The sequence below is a fragment of the Grampus griseus genome (assembly GCF_964374135.1).
Source record: "Grampus griseus genome assembly, chromosome: 8".
NCBI lineage: Eukaryota > Metazoa > Chordata > Mammalia > Artiodactyla > Delphinidae > Grampus > Grampus griseus.
The window spans coordinates 5805351-5826929 of NC_139002.1; the positions used below are offsets into that span (position 1 = coordinate 5805351).

Consider the following 21579-nt stretch of genomic DNA (forward strand, 5'->3'; position numbering starts at 1 on the left):
CTCTATACACAAAGGAATCCTTGGTCTTGAAAGATACCATGTCTGTTAGCAAGTATGGTTTTGTGAAGAGGACTTTCATGACTGGAAAAATTAGTTGTGAATATACAAAAAAAATTCTTAAAGCAATATTGTGTACATTAGCAACATTGGTCTGAAGTGCTTAACTGGTTTATCACAGAGATCATCAGTTATTTTGATTGAAGAATACAACTTCCTTTAAATATATTATTAAAAACTATTATTACTATTTTCATACTTACAATTTTGTAAAAGTTTGTACAAACTCATTAGTTTGTCTTTTAAAGGGAAGAAAGTCAGCTATTTAGTGGGAATGTTATATTGAACCATCTATTAAAAGAAATGTAGTTGTCATTCAGTTTTACATGTACTAAGAATAACCCAGTAATTGTAGACATCTTAGAGCTTTCCTATATGATGAAATAAGATATGTCAAATGTTTAGCACAGTGCCTGGCACATGGTAAGTGCTCACTAAATGTATTAATAGAAGCCGCTGTTGTGCTAAATATGAGTATTTAAAATAGCCTTTTAGGTTCACTAAAGCGAATCTGATCACCTTTAGTAACAGCAGTTAACAGAGTATTTTAACAGAAGTGATGGTGGTATGATGCCTGATGTTCAGACATCTTATGCTATCACTCAGGCTTTCTGAAGTTACTACAGGTGTTAGTTGGACCACAGTCTTTGTGCTGCTTAATTTTCTGTAAACCTCTCCTTAACAAATGGTTAAGATTATTAAATTCCTTACAGAAAGAAGTGTTAATGTTTTACCAGAAATAATGAGCCAGAAAATAAGATAGTACTTTACCCTTTTGTTACAGTTAAGATTTAAATTCTAGACAGACAATTGCTTTCAAAATTGATTTAAAACGTTTCACTTAAAATTTTTTCTCCTAGGTGGGGGACATTGTTTCTGTTATTGACATGCCCCCAAAAGTGTTAAGCACGTGGTGGAGAGGCAAGCATGGATTTCAGGTAGGCAACAAAGAATTTGGTGTGGAAAATTCAAAGATCGTTTTTTCTTTCAGTAATATTTCTGTTTATAATATGTGCTGGCAGTGGACTTTGTCATCAGAAATTTTATCTGCAGTGATAAAAAAAAATGTAGATATTAGACTTGGGTTTCCTTTTCTAGTTACTATTGTGGTTGTTTTGATCTCCTTCTTCTTTCCTGTATGGTGGTATAGCCAAAGTGTGAGCAGAATCACATGCCTGGTGACCACTTTTAGATTATCGGGACTGTGACTCTGCCTTGCATTTCACAGTGGCTTAAAATCATGAATCACGTATGTTTTCTCTCTAGAATTGTCAGTTTGATCAGTGTTTTTTTAATGCACTGTAACTGTTAATGTAAACAATGTATGAATTGCAGAATAACAGCAGAATCTAAAGCTCTTTCTTTTTCCTTATATGCCTAACTAATTTGAGACCTGATAAAGGCATATTTTAGATTGACTAGCACTAATTTCCATAGGATGATAAAGTTTCCTTTTATCTTTTAAAACTATCACTAGAAGAGCATCTAAAAATGCTTTAAAAAAGGCATTCATTTAAAAAAGGAACTGAATACTTTAAGGGAAGAACCCACACAATTCAGTGCTCCTCTCTCCCGTCTGCAAGTACAGTCACACTCTGAGATACTGGGGTTAAAGGCTTCAGCATAAGAATTTGGGGAGATATTATTTAGACAGTCCCAGATGGCTAGGTGGGTGGGGCCACTCTTAGGGCTGGCTTGAAGACCTTTCCTGGACTCTCTCTCACAGACTTGATAAAGAGTAGGGCCCTGCTTGAGCCAGGCTGGCTCCTAGGCCAAGGGCAGGCAGAGTGTAGGGGTGTTGCCCATGACTGCAGAGAGCTTGAGGGCCTTGGGAGGAAGGAGCCCTGGGAATGACTGCTTCATGGGTGCCCCTCCCCACCCTACTGTCCTCAGGCAGCATCTGAGAAGGGGCCCAGTGGTACTCACAGGCTGGTACAGGGCCTTCGTTTCATTCATGGCAGAAGGCCCTCTGGGCACTGACACCATGCCCCGAGGCAGGATGAGGAGGACAGGCAGTACTGGTCCCCTCCTCAGGGCCTCTCAGATGAGTGGGAGGTTCTGAGCCCAGCAGGACTCCCTAGGAGATCTGGGAGGGGTTTCTGGAGGTGGTGACTTTGAAATGCAGCGTCCTGTGCATGTCTTCAGAGGAGAGGATGTCCAGATGACCTGGGTAGACTGGCTAGATGTGAAGCAGCCATGTGACCAGTTAGCCAGCTTGACCTGTCCTGGTCACACAGATGGACTGTGTAAACTGTGCTTTGTCGGTGAGCCATGAAGGAGGAAGCACAGAGGCAGGAAACCTGTCTTCCTGATACAGTAGCAGGAGACGAGGGGCTGGGCTTGGCCTTGGGGTAGCTTGGACAGTGTGGTCTTCCGGGAACCAAGGCCATTTAGAGCTGACCACTCTCGGGAGAGAGGGTGAAGGGGAGCAAAGACGTGGGCTGTTGCGTCCCAGGATGGAGGCCAGCTCTGAGCTGTGGCACTCTGACCGCTGAAGGGACGCGGTCTGGAAATGCGGTGTCGGCATGCAGGCAGCTCTGCTCAACCTAATGTGTTTATAGCGTGTTACGTGGACTCCCCTTTCCTTTTTTGTCAGTCTCGTGTGTCATTTTCTCCGGCCAGCTGTCTCGGGGCATGACAGAGTACACGTGGCGTGCGGAAGGAAGCCTTTCCCTCAGAGCCCTGTGAACTGATGCTGTGCAGTTGCTGGCTTGTGACTTTGTTTTATTTTTTTTTACTATTTAAAAAATAATTAATAGGGCTTCCCTGGTGGCGCAGTGGTTGAGAGTCCGCCTGCCGATGCAGGGGACGTGGGTTCATGTCCCGGTCCCGGAAGATCCCACATGCCGCGGAGCGGCTGGGCCCGTGAGCCATGGCTGCTGAGCCTGCGCGCCCGGAGCCTGTACTCCGCAACGGGAGAGGCCACAGCAGTGAGAGGCCCGCGTACCGCAAAAAAAAAAAAAAAATTTAATAGGTTTTATCATTTAGTACAAGTTTACAGAATAGTTGACCAGATAATACACAGAATTTCATATACTCCCTGCCCCACACATGTATACAGTTTCTCCTATTAACATCTTGCTTTACAATTCATTGAATAGAATTGGCAAAATGCTGAACTTTATTACCCACAAGCTGATTAGCAGTTTACGTACAGCACAGTGTAAGCACTCTTTCTAGAAAAGTAGTCTGAGGAACACTGGGGCCGGAATCACAAGGATAAGAATACAGTGTGTCAGTATCACATCCTCCTCCATAATGATGGAAACAGTTTTGGGGTTTGCTCTTTGTTACCTTTAATGAACCAATATTCATACATCCTTATTAACTATAATCCATATTTTCATTAAGGTTCACTCTTTGTGATGTATATAGTTCTGTGGGTTTTAACAGATGCATAATGACCTGTATCCACCATTACAGCTTCATACAGAGTATTTTCACTGTCCTAAAAATCTGTGCTCACCTATCCATCCTTCTCTCCTCCTAACCTCTGACAAGCACTGATTGTTTATTGTCTCCATAGTTTTGCCTTTTCCAAAACATCGTATAATTGGAATCATATGGTATGTAGCCTTTTCAAACTGGCTTCTTTCACTTAGCAATATGCATTTTAGGTTCCTCCATGTCTTTCATGGTTTCATAGTTCCTTTTTTTCACTGTCTAATATTCATTATTATGGATATGCCATAATTTATTTTTCCATTCACTTATTACAGTGCATCTTGGTTGCTTCTAGTTTAGAGCATTTATGAATAATGTTGCTATAAACATCCATGTGCAGGTTTTTGTGCAGATGTGTTTTCACCTCCTTTGGGTAAATACCACAGAGTGCACTTGCTGCATTGTATGGTAAGATCATGTTTAGCTTTGTAAGAAACTACCAATCTGTGTTTTAAAGTAGTTGTTACCATTTTGCCTTCCCACCAGCAACAGCGGTGATGCTGCTCTGCATTCTCATCAGCATTCGATAGTTCTCAGCTGTTGTTGTTTTAACTATTCTAATAGGTGTGTGATGGTATTTATTGCATTGTTCTCTTAATTTGCAAATAAAAGTAGTCCAAGGAGTAGCATTTACCAATATAGTTAAGGGCGCTATTCTGCCATCTTCATTTTTCTGTTACCAGTAACTCCTTCTGCCCTCCCTTCGACACTGATTCTCAAACTTTACTTGATATGCTTATGACACGTTACATGGGGAACATGTTAAAACATAAAATCCTATGACTGAAGCCCTGAAATGCTGTTTCACTGGTTGTGGGACAGGATTAAGACTGCATTTTTATCCATGTGATTCCGGCCCAGGTGTTCCTCAGACCACTCTTCTGGAAGCAGTGCTTACTCTGAGCTGTAGGTAGACTCTGCCAATCAGCTGGTGGTTGATAAAGATCAGCATTCTGCCCATCTGTGTATTGTTTTAACCTAGACCATAATTTTGCTGTGGGAGCAGAAGGATTAGTTCATCCATGTGTTTAAATTATACTGTGACTATGTTTCTTTTCTTAAACTTCTGGGAGTAGGAAGTGTGAAATTATATTAACTATAGTAATTTGAAATTCCAAAATCTGTTTTTTACTTGTCTTCTAAAGAGTATATTGAATCTTTTACCTCTGTTTTCTGAGGTGTTTCATCATATAATCTATACTTCAGCAAAAAAAAAAAAAAAAAAAAAAAGCTCTTTGCTTTTTCTTTCTTGTTAAAAATAAATGTCATTAGCTTTTGTACTTATCTGGGGACTGTGGTTGGAAATGTGAGGTGAGGTGTCTGGAAAGTCTTCTTTTCTTATGTAAAAGCCATAACACAAATGTAAAATGTTAAAATCTTTGAGCATTATTTGTTAGTGCCGTGTTTGGCAAAATTTTATCTGGGAGCCACTGGCATCAGAATGACCCCAAAACATGTTAAAACCAGATATTACTAATCAGAATCTCTGGGGATGGGGACAGGAATCTGAATTTTATCAAGTTCCTCAGGTGATGAATAAGCACAAAATGTGAGAACCACTGACCCAGCCTCCCATTGTTTATCCTGTGCACAGATAAAGGAAGAAATTAAACACAGTTTAGTGAGTGTTCTCCTTTCCCCCCAGAAAATCTTCTAAAACATATTTGGGATACAGTCAATCTAAGAGATAAAATACCATTTAGAGAGTGACAGGACTCTGTACAGCTCATTTTCTCTTGGTTCTCCTCAAGATGGTCAAGGATCAGCTATTTTATTTTTCAAAGTTACCCCAGAAGGTTGTGTGAGGGTTTCTGTGTACAATGACAGAGAAGCAAATCTTGGACAGTAAACATTTCCTTGCCTCAGGAGTTTAATGTGGTTCCAAGTAGCTTATTTTCAGAAACGTATTCTTTATGCCAAAGGGAAGGGATGTGGAAACCTTGTCCCTTGTAGTAAGTAGTTTAATAGAGGAAGACAGTTTACCCACTTATTTCTATGAAGACCATCATTTTATGTACGGAATTCAAAGCTGCACCTTTTCATTACTCAAAATTAAGTAGAGCAGAATATTTCCTCTACAGTTAAGTAATGGGAAATCACATACTGTAATGTTATGGAATTTCAAGGGAAGAGGGAGTATGTGGTACTCCAATATAAGGAATTGTAACACTTTCTTGCTGCTTTTACGTGTGCTTTCTAAGTGCTTTCCATTAACCTTTAATTCTCACTGTCTATGAAGAAGGTACTATTATTACCTCTCTTTTACTGACAAGGAAACTAAAGCAAAAGGGGACTAAACTGCAAGCCCATTGTTATTTTGCTGTTTAGTGTCAGAGCTTAGGTAGAAATTTAGGCATTCTGGGCAAAGAACAGATCATAGTAGTAATTTAATGAACCCGTAGTGGCTTCTGCTTGTCTGCATGTGTGAATCATAGATTTCTATATTAGAAAAGATGGTAGTGGATCATCTGGTCCTAAACTGTCATTTTAAAATTATAGAAATCCTGAGACAAAGGAATTTAGATAGATTGTTCTGATTTACAAAGACAGTAAGTCAGTGATATAGCCAGAACACAAGCTTGGTGAGTTCCAATTTTGTATTTTCCCCCCCTTGGATCACAAAAATATGTAAATTTTCTTAAATTATTTTCTGTGTTACTTACTGCAGTTTTTTATTTTTCTTATTGGTGCCATTAGCAGCTGCCACTGATGTTTAGAGAGAAATTAGTTTTAGATAGCTCCTTTTGTTAATTTGTAACATCAGAATATGTCCTAGCAAATGATGCTTAAGCATTCAGTTTCATGGAAATTATTGACAAAATGGCTTAGAGTAGTAGTTCTTAACCTCATCAAACCCTATACCCCCTTGTTATGATAAATAATTTCTAAAATCTTTCCTTATGATCCTGAAATGAAATTTACAAATGATATACCAACCTACAAACACAATTTCAAAAAAGTCAGTATAATTTGTCACATATAAAGGAGAAATAAAAGGAAAGTAATTGTGTGTTTAAAATACACAGTGTATATTTAAAATATATATACTTGGGACAACTGCATGGACGTCTTGTTATTTCATATCTAGTCCGCAGACCAGTAGCATTTAACATCAGTCAGAAAATATAATAAAACCCATTTGTAATAGCATCAAAACTATGAACTACTTAGGGATATATCGGAAAAAAGATACAAAGGATCTGTGTACTGGAAGCTACAAAGCATTTCTGAGAGAAATTAAAGAATATTTTAAAAAAGAGATATATACCCTGTGTATGGGTTGGAAGTCTTTATATTGTTAAGATGCCATCTCTTCTCAAATTGATACCAATCAAAATCTCAGTAGATTTTTTGTAGAAATTGATAAGCAGATTAAACAATTCGTATGGAAATGCAAAGGACCTAGAAAAGAACAGCCAAAACAAATTTGAAAAAGAAGAACAAAGTTGGAGAACTAACACTAATTGATTTGAAGACTTAACTGTAAAACTGCAGTACCCAGAGAGTGTGGCATTAGGGGAAAGATAGACACATAAGTCAACAGGACAGAATAGATTCCAGAAGTAGACCCACACATACATGGACTGCTTATTTTCAACAGAGGTTCAATGTCAGTTCAGTGAAGAAAACATGGCCTGTTTTACAAATGATGCTGGAACAGTTGGATATCCTTATGCCTCCAGAAATCCTTTGATTTATTTCTTGCGCCATATGCAAAAGTTAACTCAAAATGGATCACATACCCAAAATGTAAAGCATAAACTATAAAGCTTCTAGAAGAAAGCATAGGAGAAACTTTTGTGACTTTGGCTTAGGCAAAGTTTCTTAGATGTAATATCAAAAGAGCAATTCATAAAATAATAAATTGAATTTCATCAAAATTTAACACTTCTGCTCTTTGAAAGACATTACTTATAACACAATAAAAAGACACACCACAGACTGGGAAAAAATATTTGTGATGATTATATCTGATGAAGGACTTGTATCCACAATATATAAAGAACTCTCAAAATTCAACAAGAAAACAGAACTCAATTTAAAAAGTAGCAAAAGTGGGAATAGACACTTAACCAAAAAGATATGACAAACAAACACATAAAGAGATGCTCAACACCAGTAGTCATTAGAGAAATGCAAATTAAAATGACAGTGAAGTCTTGCTACATACTTATTAGAATGGCGAGGATGTGGAGGAATTAGAACGCTGACACAGTTGGGGGGAATGTAAGATGCTACAACCAATTTGGAAAACAGTTTGTCAGTTTCTTAAACATACACTGATGACATGATCCAGCCATTCAACTCCCAGGTGTTTATCCAAGAGAAAAGAAGGCTTACGGTCATACAAAAACTCACACATGACTGTTCATAGCAGCCTTACATATAATGGCCTCAAGCTGGAAACAACCCAGGTATCTCATGAACAAGAGATTAATGCATAAACAATTGGTGGTATTTATACAGTAGAATATTACTCAGGAATAGAAGGAAAAAATTATTGATAAATACAGCAACATGAATGATCCTCAAAATAATTATGCTGAATGAAAGAAAACAGAGGACAAAGAATACATGCTGCATGACTCTATTCATATAAAATTGTAGGAATTGCAAAGTAATGTTTAGTGATAGAAACTAGGTTAATGGTTGCCTGGTGGGCAGGGGTAGGGGCTGGTAGGGAGAGGGAGAGATTACAAAGAGATACACGGAAACTTTGGGGGTTGATACATATATTCATAAATTTAAGTGTGGTTACAGTTTCATGGGTGCCAGAACTTATAAAAATGTACACTTTAAATATACACAGTTTGTCAGCTGTACCTCAATAAAAGTGGGAAAGAACTGCAGAAGCATCTGATTTAACTTTACATGTATCTAATCCTATTGATAATTCCTGTGTTTTCTACCTCTGTGTCTCTTACATTCATATACTTTTCTTTCTTCCTCATGCCAAATTGACTTGGGGAAAAACTACTAAATTGAAGGTTCTCTTTCTCTCCTTTAAGCCCATCCCTAACCTGTTCCTGCCTTATCTTTTTCTTCTATTACTATATTTTTATTACCTACTCCTCTACCCTCATGGGCCCTAGATGCTCGTCTTTTCTTTTCCTCCCATCTTCCTAGAGTAGAAACTCATTTTGAGTCCTGCAAAGTATACTGAATTTCCCTCACTTTTCTCAGCCATTTACATTAGAGCTTTAGAAAATGCCACTGCAGCAGAAAGAATAATATGATGAATATAATTATAATAATATAATTTAATGTGAATAAAACAGGATGATGTAGTTCATAGATCATATTGTTAGAGTTCCAGTCACTTTTAACGTTGGACATTTTGAGTTTATTAAAATTATTTATATTTGGTGAAATACTAGCTTAAGTATGCATCAGAAAAGTATAAATGTTCATTAACTATATTTTTAGGGTTAGTTATATTATGTGTATATTTTCAGTAGAACACAGTTTCATTTTTTGTGATGGAAATTTTATAATAGGAAAACAGAATCTATTTGCTTTTCACAAGTATACAGAATTAACTCCTTTAAATAAAACAGTTACCTTAACTGTAAACAGTTACAGTTAAGAGTGATTTTGGCTTCAAGAAACAAAAGTGAACAGAAAAGGTAGCATTGCTGCAGTTGAGTCAGCAGCTTAATGATGCTAGGCAGAATTCTCTAAGATTCTCTTGGCCTTTCTTTAAGGTCAAGTGATGGCTACTGCAGATCCAATCCCAATACCTACGTACACAGCATAAAGAAGAGACAGAACAGTAGCAGTAAAGCTTTTTACAGGTGCCGTGGCTACACCTGAATGCAAGGAATCTGGGAAACTGAATATTTAGTTTAGCTAATATTTAGTAATATTGCACTTTATAATAAAGGGAGACAGGTGAGCAGGGATTGGAATTAGGCGTCAGATGAACCTATCATGGACCTACCTCTACATAGTACACAGTAGCATTTCCCCCATATACCTAGACCTGATGCATTGAGACATTCAAAAGGTGAAAGTGTAACTAGTATGTATGATACAGTTCCCCAAAGAAGATCATTAAGCTTTGTTCAGTCTTTGTGAAGAAGTGATGGAAAATTAGTTTTGTTTGCTGACAGATGCTTGAGTTTAGAAACTAGGCTAGGTGCTTTCACACACATTATTGAGGTAGCTAATGTTGTCCCATTTTTGCAAATTAAGAAACAGACAGATGGTAAGCAATTTGCTGCAGATCACAGAGCCTAGTAAATGGGTGGTCTTTTCTCTATAGCAGATTGCAGAAAATGTTTACAAATTGAAATGAATTAGAATTTTATGGAAAGAATGATATTTGACAGTGACGAAACTTAAGTATACACAAGCAAAAGGTGGTAGGTATTGTGTGTCATATCCATACAGAGGAGGGGCCAGAGCCCTCTAGATCTTCCAGTGGCCAGCATATTGAGATAATAAAGAATAAACAGCATTTCTCAAGTGCTTACTATATGCACTTTGCTTATACTGATCCATTTAATTCTCATAACAACTCTTATGAATTAGGTACAGTATTATTATGTTTAGAGGAAGAAACCGAAACACAGAGGCTAAGTTATAAACCCGACCAGTAAGTGGCAGACCTGGAGTAGAACCCAGGCCCTCTTAATCCTGGGGCTACACTTAACCATAAGTGATTATCTTATAACTGATTTGCGTAAGAGAGAATGAGAATAATTATTCAAGTTGATTCTTGTCTGGTTCTAACCAATCTTGGAAGAATTTCTACTTGTTATTAGTTAAATAGGAAGTTCAGTAAAGTATGATATAGAATTTCACCAATAAAAGCAAATACTTAGAGCATCATTTTGGAAGGCAAAGCATATAGGAACTCTAAGACCCAAGTTTCACATCTTTCAAACAAAACTGAAAATTTGTTAATAAGCCCTTTCAGCTCTTGATAACTAGTTACATCTTCATAATTTTAAGAACTAACATAGAATATCCATCAAGAAATTGAAGTAAGAATGCAGCAAGTGAGCATGTGAAAATAATCCCACACAGATGGAAATTACACAGCTCAGAACTTCACGATGAATCATACTTTTGGAAGACCATTCCTTTCTCCCCCAGAGTCTTGACAACAGAGGGATGGATGTACAAAGTGATGTAGTTTTCTTGTTTCAGCTTTAACATCTGCTGCTTGGCAGCCCAATTATATTCCCATCTAAGAAAACATCTATAAATATTGGTAAAAATTCCCTTTTTACTTTTGTTTCCTGGCTCTTTGTTTCTCTATTCATTCTGTTGGCGATGTAGTATCTCTGGGTGATCTGGAGCTCAGTATTTTACTAATACAGCTCCTTGGGAATCTACCTAACACCATGAGCAATCCTGCTACCATGTCAAACTGGCGTGAAGCCAGAGTCTGTTACCACTGCCGAGATTGGTTGTTTTCTTCTCTTGCTTTCCCACTTATCCACGCACTACTGGGCTCTTTAACAACAGTGGATACCAGGATTTTAAGTGAGCAGTTGTTTCACCAATTTATTTTAGTCTTGTCATTTCATGGAACCTGTGAGAGAAACAAGAGAAAATTTGCAAAAAAATTTGAATGAGGTTTAGTGTTGATTTTTTTAAAATCATATAGAGAAATCAGTAAATATGAAAGTTGACAGAGGTGTTAACTAGATTGAAATTTCAGCAAAATAAATTATTAACAGGTATAAATTATACCTCTTGCACGCATAGCTTGGTATCAGACTAAATATTTTAATTGGTGTAAAAGAAGCTTGGGAAATTAAAAGGTAAAACTAGGAAAGCAGACTTAGATATTTAGACAAATAAAACACGTAACTCGATATACTCATAGCAACAGATTGTTTTATTGTTTGTATAATTGGCATCATCAGTGATATAGAGTCTTGGAATAACAGAATCATTGGGAGGGGCTGTGAAGCACATTACTGGAATTGAATTGGCAGTGTTCATGCACTGGTCTGTTCTCTGGTTTAAAATCCTCTCTTTGCTGCTTTTCTTCTTTAGGTGGGACTCTTCCCTGGACACTGTGTTGAGTTAATTAATCAGAAAGTTCCCCAGTCAGTGACCAACTCAGTGCCAAAACCCGGTGAGTACACTTTTTCATGAATGTGATTATTTATCAACTGCTTAAAGATTCAGATTTTCTCTTCCAGTCAAGCACATAGCTTGTCTAACTATTCTTTGCATTTATTGTCATAATATGCACTCTTAATTTTATGTGGCTTTGATTTTTAGTATATTCTTTTCTCTCTGTTGATCATTTCACAAAGGTTTACATGCATTCAAAATTTTAGACAATTTTAAGAACTGTTTGCTCCATTAAGCTTTGTCATTATTTGTTTTTACAATTATATAGTAGGAATGTAGCTTATTAATGAATAAAACAATAAAAGAAAATACCAGGTTTAAAGAATTGACGCGGAGATAGTATGATTAGCTGAAAATTAATAAATGAAGGGAATGTATATTTTATCAGTGCCTGTGAACATCAAAACTATTTTAAACAGCATTTGTTGTCATTTATATAGTATATTTACAGTGCTGTATAAGTATGTGGAGTATTTTACAGATATGTAGAGCAATGTGTTACAGGGGGTAAAAATTTAAAACTGGAAATTTTTGTTTTTATTGGGGTGATTTAATCTGGACAAATTTTACAGAATACCTCATCTGGAACCTTTTAATTGTGATGTAAATTTTTGGAAAGAAAATAAAAACAAAGACTAAAAGATTTTAGAAGGAGGAGGGAGTAATCAAGTGTATTTCTCCTGATTGTATTACATTCCCTCTGCCCTTCTCTACCCTCACCGTGGGATTCTCAGTCTCTTTTCAAGGCATTTTTATCCTCTGTTAAATCCCCCTTCTTTGGGTAAACTTGTTAAACATAAAAGCACTTTCTCAGTGAGTACTTATTCATTAGTGGTTGTGATGGCTGTAGTTTTCTTTCCTTGTTTAAATATGGCATCAGTAACTTAAAAAAAAAAAATCCTATGCCCATTAGCAGACACTGCCCCATCCTCTCCCTTCCCCCCAGCCCTAAGCAACTACTAACCTACTTTCTGTCTCTAGATTTCTCTAATCTAGACATTTCACATAAATGGAATCATACAATATATAGTCTTTTTGTGACTGGCTTATTTCACTTAGCATAATGTTTTCAAGATTCATCCATGTATCAGTGCTTCATTCTTTCTTATGGCTAAATAATAGTCCATTGTATGGATATACAATATTTCTTTTATCCATTCATTTTGGGTTTCCATTTTGGCTATTACGAATAATGTAATACTTAGTGTACAAGTTTTTGTATAGATGTATGTTTTCATCTCTTGAGTATATATCTAGGAGTAGAATTGCTGGGCCATATGGTAACTCTGTGTTCAACCTTTCGAGGAACTGCCAAACTGTTTTACAAAGTAGCTGCACTCTTTTACAATTCCACCAGCAGTGTATGAGAATTCCAATTGTTCCATATCCTTGTTACTTTTTTTTTTTTTGGTTATTGCTGTCTTAGTGGGTATGAAGTGATATATCTTTGTGATTTTGATTTGCATTTCCCTGATGGCTAATAATGTTGAACATCTTTTTATGTGCTTATTACCCATTTGTATATCTTTGGAGAAATGTTCAGATCCTTTATATATTTTTTAATTGGGTTGTCTTTTTATTAATTAAGTTGTAAGTGTTCTTTATACATTCCAGATACAAGTCCTATATCAGATAATATGACTTGCAAATATTTTGTCACATTCTGGTTTGTCTTTCGTTTTCTTGATGATGTCTGTTGAAGTGGAAATGTTCTTAATTTTGATGAAGTTCAATTTATTTTTTTCTTTTGTCACTTATGCTTTTGATGTCTCATCTAAGAAGATGTTGCTTAACCCAAAGTCAATATTTACTCCTATGTTTTCTTCTAAGTTTATAGTTTTAGATCTTATATTTTAGTCTGTGATCCATTTTGAGTTAATCTTTGTGTGTGGTGTGAGGTCCAACTCCATTGGATATCCAGTTGTCCGAGCACGATTTGTTGAAAAGATTATTCCTTCCCCATTGAATTGACTTGACTCCCTTGTAGAGAATCAGTTGACCTTAGACATATGAGTTTATTTCTGGATTTTCAATTCTCTTCCATTGATCTATATGTCTGTTCTTATGCCAGTACCACCCTGTCTTGATTACCATTGCTTAGTAGTAAATTTTTCAATTGGGAGGTCCTCCTACTTTATTCTTTTTCAGGATTGATTTGGTTTTTCTGGGTACCTTGCAGTTCTATATGAATTTTAGAATCATCTTGTCAGTTTCTACAGAGAAGAGAGCTGGGATTCTGATAGGGATTTATTGAATCTGTTTATCAGTTTGGGAAGTATTACCTTCTTGCCAGTATTCATTAAGTCTTCCAGTCCTTGAACGTGGGATATTTTTCCATTTGATTATTAGACCTTTCATTTCATTCAATACTTTGTAGTTTAAAATTTTTTAGAGTATAAGTTTTACATATCTGTTGTTAAATTTATTTTCATTCTTTCTGATGCTATTGTAAATGGAATTGTTTTCTTAATTTCATTTTCTTATTATTCACTGCAAGTGCACAGAAATACAATTAATTTTTGTGTATTAATCTTGTATCCTGAAACTTTGCTGAAATTTTATTAGTTCTAATAGGTTTTTTAGTAGATTTCTTGGGATAGGCTAAATATAAGATCATGTCATCTGTGAATAGAGATATGTTTACTTCTTCCTTTCCAGTTTGGATGTTTTTTATTTCTTTTTCCTGCCCAATTGCCCTGGATATGTTACATTGTTGAATAGAAGTTCTGAGTACAGGCATCCTTGTCTTCTGATTTTAGGAGAAAGCATCTAGTTGTTCACCATTAAGTAACTTTTTAACTGTGGGGTTTTCATAGATGCCCTTCATAAGGCTGACGAAGCACCCTTCAGTTCTTAGTTTGTTGAATGATTTTATCACAAAAGGGTGTTGGATTTTGTCAGATACTTTTTAATCCATCTATTGAGATGATCATGGGTTTTTGTGGTCACTATTTTAAAGTTATTAAAATTCAACATCAAAAATTTATTGTTATTTCTTGTGCATTATTTTTATGTATTTCTGCTGTGTAAGCTTAACTTTCATTAATTATAAAGTCTTATCTTTGATAATTTCGCCTCAGAGATATACTGTTTTTAAATATTAGCTTAATATTGATATTACATTGTATCAATCAAATATTATACTTTCTCATGTTCTGAATATGAAAGTGATTTTCTAATAGTGATAACGTCCAAAACTTTTAAAACTTGAGAAAGTTAATCAGTTATTGACAGTTCTAGAAAATAGGTTTCTGTTAATAGACCTGGCGTTATGGCATTGTTAATTCTAAATTAGTAATGATACACATAATGACAGCACACCTTCAAAAGCTAGTATTTTATCTTTTGTGAGCAGCATTGCAGGGTTGGCATAGGAAAATGTGCCTTCTTAATACATTTTGAAAAGGATGATGTGAATTCTATCAGCCTCAGGCTTGTTTCACACTTTAAAACTGTCTTTGCCTGCAGTACAAATAACTTTAATGTTCTCTTTATTTTTAACATTGCCATCTGTCATGTTAGATGCCAGATCTGAAAGATGCAGATAGTTTAAGACTGCAACTTAAAGCTCCCTGTATTATTGCACAACAAGGGCAATGGGGAAAACCTTCCCTTTGGAGCTCTTCTTAGTGTTCTCCATATGTCCAATTATTTGTGTATGTAAAAATAAAATGGATGAGTCACTGTGTCCTGACCAAGATAGCATGTATCCATGGTACCTTAAGGAAAAGAACGTGTGTGGGGCGGAGGGGGCGGAGAAAAGAAGAGGAAAGAAAAGAGGAAGAAAGGTAGACGCTTGTCCCAAAGAAATTGGCATTTAGTTCAGTCCCCACAGGTTCTGGTTGAATGGCAGGTGAGGCTGAGGTGGGAGGAAGAGGAAGGAAGCAGGTGAGGATTTCTGTGTGTTTATCCTGTGCAGCATTTACCCAGCAGTTATTTACTGGTGTCTGTCTTCACGTTTTTAGTGTTCTCAGCTGTTATCTCCTCGGATATTTGTTTTGCGCCCTTCTGTCTCTCTCCTCCTCCACATGTCAGTTATGTCTTTGATGTTGGCTCATTGGTCCTCTCTCCAGCTTGGGTGCTTTCTGTTGACCTCTTGCCTCTGTGCAGGCTTCTCTGAAGCCCATCTAATGAATTCTTCAGTTCTCATATCAGGTGTTTCGTTTCTAGGATCAACATTTGGTCTTTTTTATAATTTCCATGGTGGAGTCCCCACCTTCCCACCTTATCCACCTTTTCTTCCAGAAAGAAAGAAAGAGGGGGTTTGGGGGAGGGAGGGAGAGGGCGGAAGGTGGAGAGAGGGTGAAGAGAGAAGAAAAGCAAAGCTTACTTTTGAAGCATGAGCTTCTATAAATGAAGGACTAGGGAATTTAGACAAACCCTCCCTCTGAAAACAGAAAATTTGGACAGAAATGTAAAAATATAAGGTCTCTTTGAAGGACTGGAGAGTTAACAAGGTAGTAAACAATTACTGAGCTAAGATTAAGCAGAAGAAGGACATCCAGATACGTGACCCCAGTGTATGGGGACATTAGCCCCCTAGGGTATCAGCTGATGGAGTAGAGAATGTCGCAGCACTCACGGAACAACAAATGGAGTTCAGAGCCCAACAGGGCAGAGTTGCTGATACTGCCCCAAGCTTTGAGTTAGGATTTTTCTAGAAATTGACAACTGATTCTAAATCGATTCTAAAATTTGTATAGAAATGCAGAGCCCAAAACACACAAGACAGTTTTGAAGAACAAAAAAGTGGGAAAATTAATACAATAGATATCAAGACTTACTGTTAAAGCTTCACTCATTAAGAGACTGAGATTAATGCAAGGATAGACAGATAGAACAGTGGAAAAGAATAGAGTCCAGGAACAAACCTGTGTCCATATAGATGCTTGATTCATACACTGCAGAGCATTATGAAAAAGACAGCCATTTCAGTAAAAGTTGCTAGGTCATGGAGAATTATAGATCTGTATATGAAAGGTAAAACAACAAGACTTAGAAGAGAATACTGTAGAATATCTTCATGACCTATTTTCATGATCTTGGGTTAGACATAAATCAGTAATAATAACTGAGAAGCTTAATCATTAAACTTAATTAAAGTTCAGAGTGTCATTGTAATATGCTATTAAGATAGTGAAAAAGGCAAATCACACAGTGAGAAAGATATTTGCAGTACATATATCTGACGAAGGTCACGTAACCAAAGTGTGTAAAGAATCAGTAAGAAAAAGACAGATAAACAGATTTTTTTAATTGAGTGAAAACTTGATCAGGTATTTCACAACAAATATCAAAATGCGGAATAAGCACATGACACGATGTTCCACATCATTAGTCTTTAGGGAAATGCAAGTAAAAACTTTATTAACTCACAAAAACACACCCACCAGAATGCTTAAAATTTAAGAGTAGTGATACCAAAAGTTGGCAAGGATGTAAACATGTGGGAATTCTCATACACTGCCAGGGAAGCGTAATGCCGGACAAGCACTGTTTGGCACTGCCTACTAAGTTTGTCATGTATATACCTTGTGACCCCGCAGTTCCGTTCTTAGGTATGTGTATAGAATGTTCATAGCAACCTTATTCCTAATTGTCAAAAAACTAAAGAACTCAAAAGTATATCCGTAGTGGAATGGATAAATAAAGGCATGTTCATTCAGTGGATTCTTCCACACCAATGAAAATGAAATGAGTTATGTCTGTGTGGAGCAACATGGATGAGTCTCACAAAAATAAATATGGAGTGGGAGAAGCCGGATTTACGCACACACTTACACCGGGTAATTCCATATATATAAAGAGAGAGTTCAAAATCATACAGTTCAAGACTGTTAGGTGGTGATAAAGTTTGGACAGTGGTTTCATTTGGAGAGGAGAGTGAGTAGATGGGTAGGAGAGAGGATTCTGAAGTGCTGGTAATGTTCTGTTGACCCAGATGGTGACTATACAGAAATGTAATGATGTGGAGCATCTTTTCATGTGCTTATTGGAGAAGTGTCTATTCAAGTCCTTTGTCATTTTTTAATTGGTCACTTTGCATTTTTTACCTCCTATCCAGGTAAATATTCCTTACAATATTGCTTTAATACACAAATGTTTGAAATTACTTTTTCAAAATAGATTTTATACTTCCATACTGTGAAATACTGTGCAACCCTCAAAAGGAATGAGGTAGAAGCCTATGTGCTAACCCAGGGGATTTTTTCTGTGATGTGTTGTTAAATGAAAAAGCAAATCACGCAACAGTATAATCCCATTGTAAACTCATAGAAGAGGATCAGGAAGGATACATACCTGACTGGAAAGCGGAATGAGATTGTAGCTATAACAAGAGACATTTCATTGTTTTCCTCTGCTCCTGTATTGTTTAACTCCTTTACAATGATCATATATTACTTTACATAGATTATAATCTACCCTTCACTCCACCCTGTCCAAATAGGTAATTTCTTAGGGTCTTAATGCAACCGCCCCATAAAATAGATATTTTGTGATAACAGATTTAATGCAGATGTTTTATTTAATGTATATACCTATGTGAAAAGCAGCTCAAAGAGGTGAGAGCACAGGCCGCAGCCTTGAATTTTCATCCCTGTGCCATGTGTTACTGTCCATATGCATGTCATTTGGCTTCTCTGATTTTAAATTTCCTCATCTAAGAAGTGAGGCAAGATTCTTTTAAAGATTAGAGATAAGGCATTTAAAGCCCCTGGATACCTAATAAGTATCAGCTGTTATTTTTTGTCGACTTACGTTTATTTACTATGTTATATCATTTAAATTCAGGAGTGTCTGAAACTAGGTCTATTTAGTTTATGTAGGTGCTTATTTAATATATTATTTGTTGGTATAAATCTATATGCAAATATTTCACAGTATACCACTGAAACAAGTGAATTGCAGTAGTTTTCATGGGACCATGGTGAGGAAAGGAGCGTCTCTGGATGGCCACTTGAATAGAGTTTGCATCACAGATTTTTGTCTGAATTTTTTTGTTAGCAGACATAGAAGTAGCTGAGGCTTTCATTTTGGGGGAAGACTTAGTAATCAGATGTAATGCTGAGGAAATCCTTATAAGTAGTTTATAAGGTAACACAGCCTGAATTTGTGGCATAATTTTGAAATTAAAAAGTCCTTGTGTTATCCTTTTAGGAAACTGGTCCTCTAGTATCTTGTGTTTTGTTGTTGTTGTTTTATTTGCAGTTTTGCCTAATTATAGTTTTTTTTTTCTTTTGTTTTCATTTGTTTACTTCTGGATTATTTCCATTTTCTTTCTTTGAATGTCCAGCACTTTGCTCTTCTGTAACCATGTTTCCTGACATCACTTTAGTATGAGGTGACCACTCTATAGCAAGTAAAAAGGTTCAGGTTTTTACTTACCTGAAATGGAATGTTGTATTGAATATTCTTCCCATTGAACACATTACTTTATTACTCTGGAGGCAAATACCTTAAGAATCAGATATGAAAATCAGTACCCTAGGAGGCATTGATGTAAGACTTAAAAGAGTTCCAAAATGCTAGCATGCCCGGATGGTTTTCTCTCGGAATACATGGTAAGGGATACATCAAGATAATACTTTCTCACTCTGCATCAGGGAAAAACAGAAAATTCATAACGTCACATATTTGTAGTTGCCTTAGAGTTTTTGAATACTGTATTTTTGTTATTTAAATGGGAATTTGAATCTCGATACAGCCCTGCAGTGTACTAAGGATGCGGAATGTATTTCTGTCCCCCACACACCGCTATTTTTTTTTTTTGAATTTTATTTATTTTTTTATACAGCAGGTTCTTATTAGTTTTTTAACTAGTGGAGCAACTGAGCCTCAGAAAGCTCCACGCTGTGCCTGAGCTTTCAGAGCTGAACTTGCAGAAGTCTTCTGACCTCTCCTAGTAGCCACTGTCCACACCTAGGTAGCCCTGGCTGTGCGCCAGATGGATTACACTCATTTGCGATTGTTTAACTCAAAACCCAGAATTTTCCCACCATGGAACATTGAATAGAGGTAAAATTTATTGTTTTCTCTCTAAAAACGAATGTTTTGGTTTTATTACAACAAGAGTAAATAAAAATGTATTTCTGTATATGAACAGAAGAGATATTAGGGCAAAAGATGTGTTGAATGGAAGATGAAAAGAAGTGCTTATAGGAACCTACTTAATTTGCTGATTTTGTTTCAGCCATCATTCTTTCTAAGGCTTCTCTAATTAATTAAAATACATCTTTCCATAGTTCCTCATTACATATAAAACATACCTCCAGACTACTTCACTGTGTTGCTTCCGGCCATCTTCCTTTTCCGTTCTCCCGTTCTGCTCTCTCTCCCTGTGCTCACTGGGCTCTGTTTCTGTGTCCTCAGCACATACCACGTGGTGTCATAGCTTTCCCTCTGCTCCTACTGCACCGACTGTTCCTACAGTCTGAAATGCCCTCCTCCGCATTTTGCCCAGTTGAAATTTTCCTTGTATTTAGACTCAGGCCATAATCTTCTTGTCCATGAAAGTTTCCCTGACCATCTCTCCCCGGCCCATCTCTCCCGGGCCTGTCTCTCCCAGGCCCGTCTCTCCCTAGGCCTGTTTCTCTCTGGCCCATCTCTCCCAGGCCCATCTCTCCCGGGCCTGTCACTCCCAGGCCTGTCTCTCCTTGGCCCATTTCTCCCTGACCCGTCTCTCCCTGCCCTGTCTCTATCTAGGCCCATCTCTCCCTAGGGCCATCTCTCCCTAGGCCCATCTCTCCCTGGCCCGTCTCTCCCTGACCCGTCTCTCCCTGACCCGGCTCTCCCTGCCCTGTCTCTATCTAGGCCCATCTCTCCCTAGGCCCATCTCTTCCTAGGCCCATCTCTCCCTAGCCCGTCTCTCCCTGACCCGTCTCTCCCTGGCCCGTCTCTCCCTGACCCGTCTCTCCCTGGCCCATCTCTCCCTGACCCGTCTCTCCTAGGCCCGTGTCCTGTTTGTCCTCAAGTCAGATCTAACAGCAGCTGTTCCACTTGCTCACGAAATTGCAGTCTCCTCACAATTGACAAGTGTGTCTCATTCATCCTTGTCTCCCCCACAGGATACGTGCACAGTGGAGGCACAATTAATGCCTGTAGAATTACTTTATCTTAATATTTACTACTAAAATAAAATTTTAGAATACAGCTTTTAATTTGTAATCCCTGACTTCAGAAAACCTCAGTGATTTCCCTTTGTGCCAGAATTATATACAAAATCTTTAGCCTAGAATTTAAGATGCTCTGTAAATACTGAGAACTCACTTATCTTTGTAACCTGCTTTTTCCTTTTCTCCTCTCTGCTCAGCATCAGAGCATGTTTCCTTATTCTCCACTCATTTATACTTTGGGTCTGCCCCTTTCCCTGCCTGTGACCTTTCTTCTGCCTCAGATGACTTACTCTGTTCTTCACGAAGGCTCCTTAAGCTGCTGCCTCACAAACTTGATTGTGCATTCAGTCTGCCTGAGAGAGAGAGAGTTAAAAACTGTAGACCATCATTCGTTAGGGTGGGGCCTGACATTCTTTATGTCTAAGAAACTCCCAGGTAATTCCGTAATACTGGTCCTAAGACTATGTTTTGAATAACGAGGGACTACATTTCAGCCTACAGTAGCTATTCTTTGTGTCACTCACTTGGAAATAGTGTATGGCAATGAGTTATTTTGAATTTGATACTTCACTTTTTGTGTGTCTTTCTTCTTCACTTAGATTGTTTTGCTCGTGGATAGATATTCTATTTTATATTAATTTGTATCCTTTATACATAGTGTTTGTTTTAAACCGGTTGATTAATAATTATAAACAAGAATAATGTCCACTGTAATTATCAAAAATGTTTCCTAAACTCCCATTTATGTTTTAGCCAGTGCTAGGGGTGGGCTCGATCTAATCCTTGCCATAAATAAAGCAGCTTTTCCATTTCTGATCATTTCTGGTATTTGTTCATTCACTGATCAGACAATTATTGAGTGCATACC

General features: G+C 37.2%; 1 protein-coding gene across 2 annotated transcripts in view; it reads left to right on the forward strand.

Annotated features, from left to right (window-relative positions):
- Positions 1-21579, forward strand: part of ARHGAP32 (Rho GTPase activating protein 32) — a gene marked incomplete at its 5' end in the record, with an annotated part of 173975 nt that overhangs the window by 95757 nt on the left and 56639 nt on the right. For both annotated transcript variants that reach the window (XM_082661162.1, XM_082661163.1), the window contains 2 exons: positions 918-995; positions 11515-11596. In XM_082661162.1, coding sequence (XP_082517288.1) covers positions 918-995; positions 11515-11596 — 160 coding nt within the window. The remainder of the gene's footprint in view (positions 1-917; positions 996-11514; positions 11597-21579) is intronic.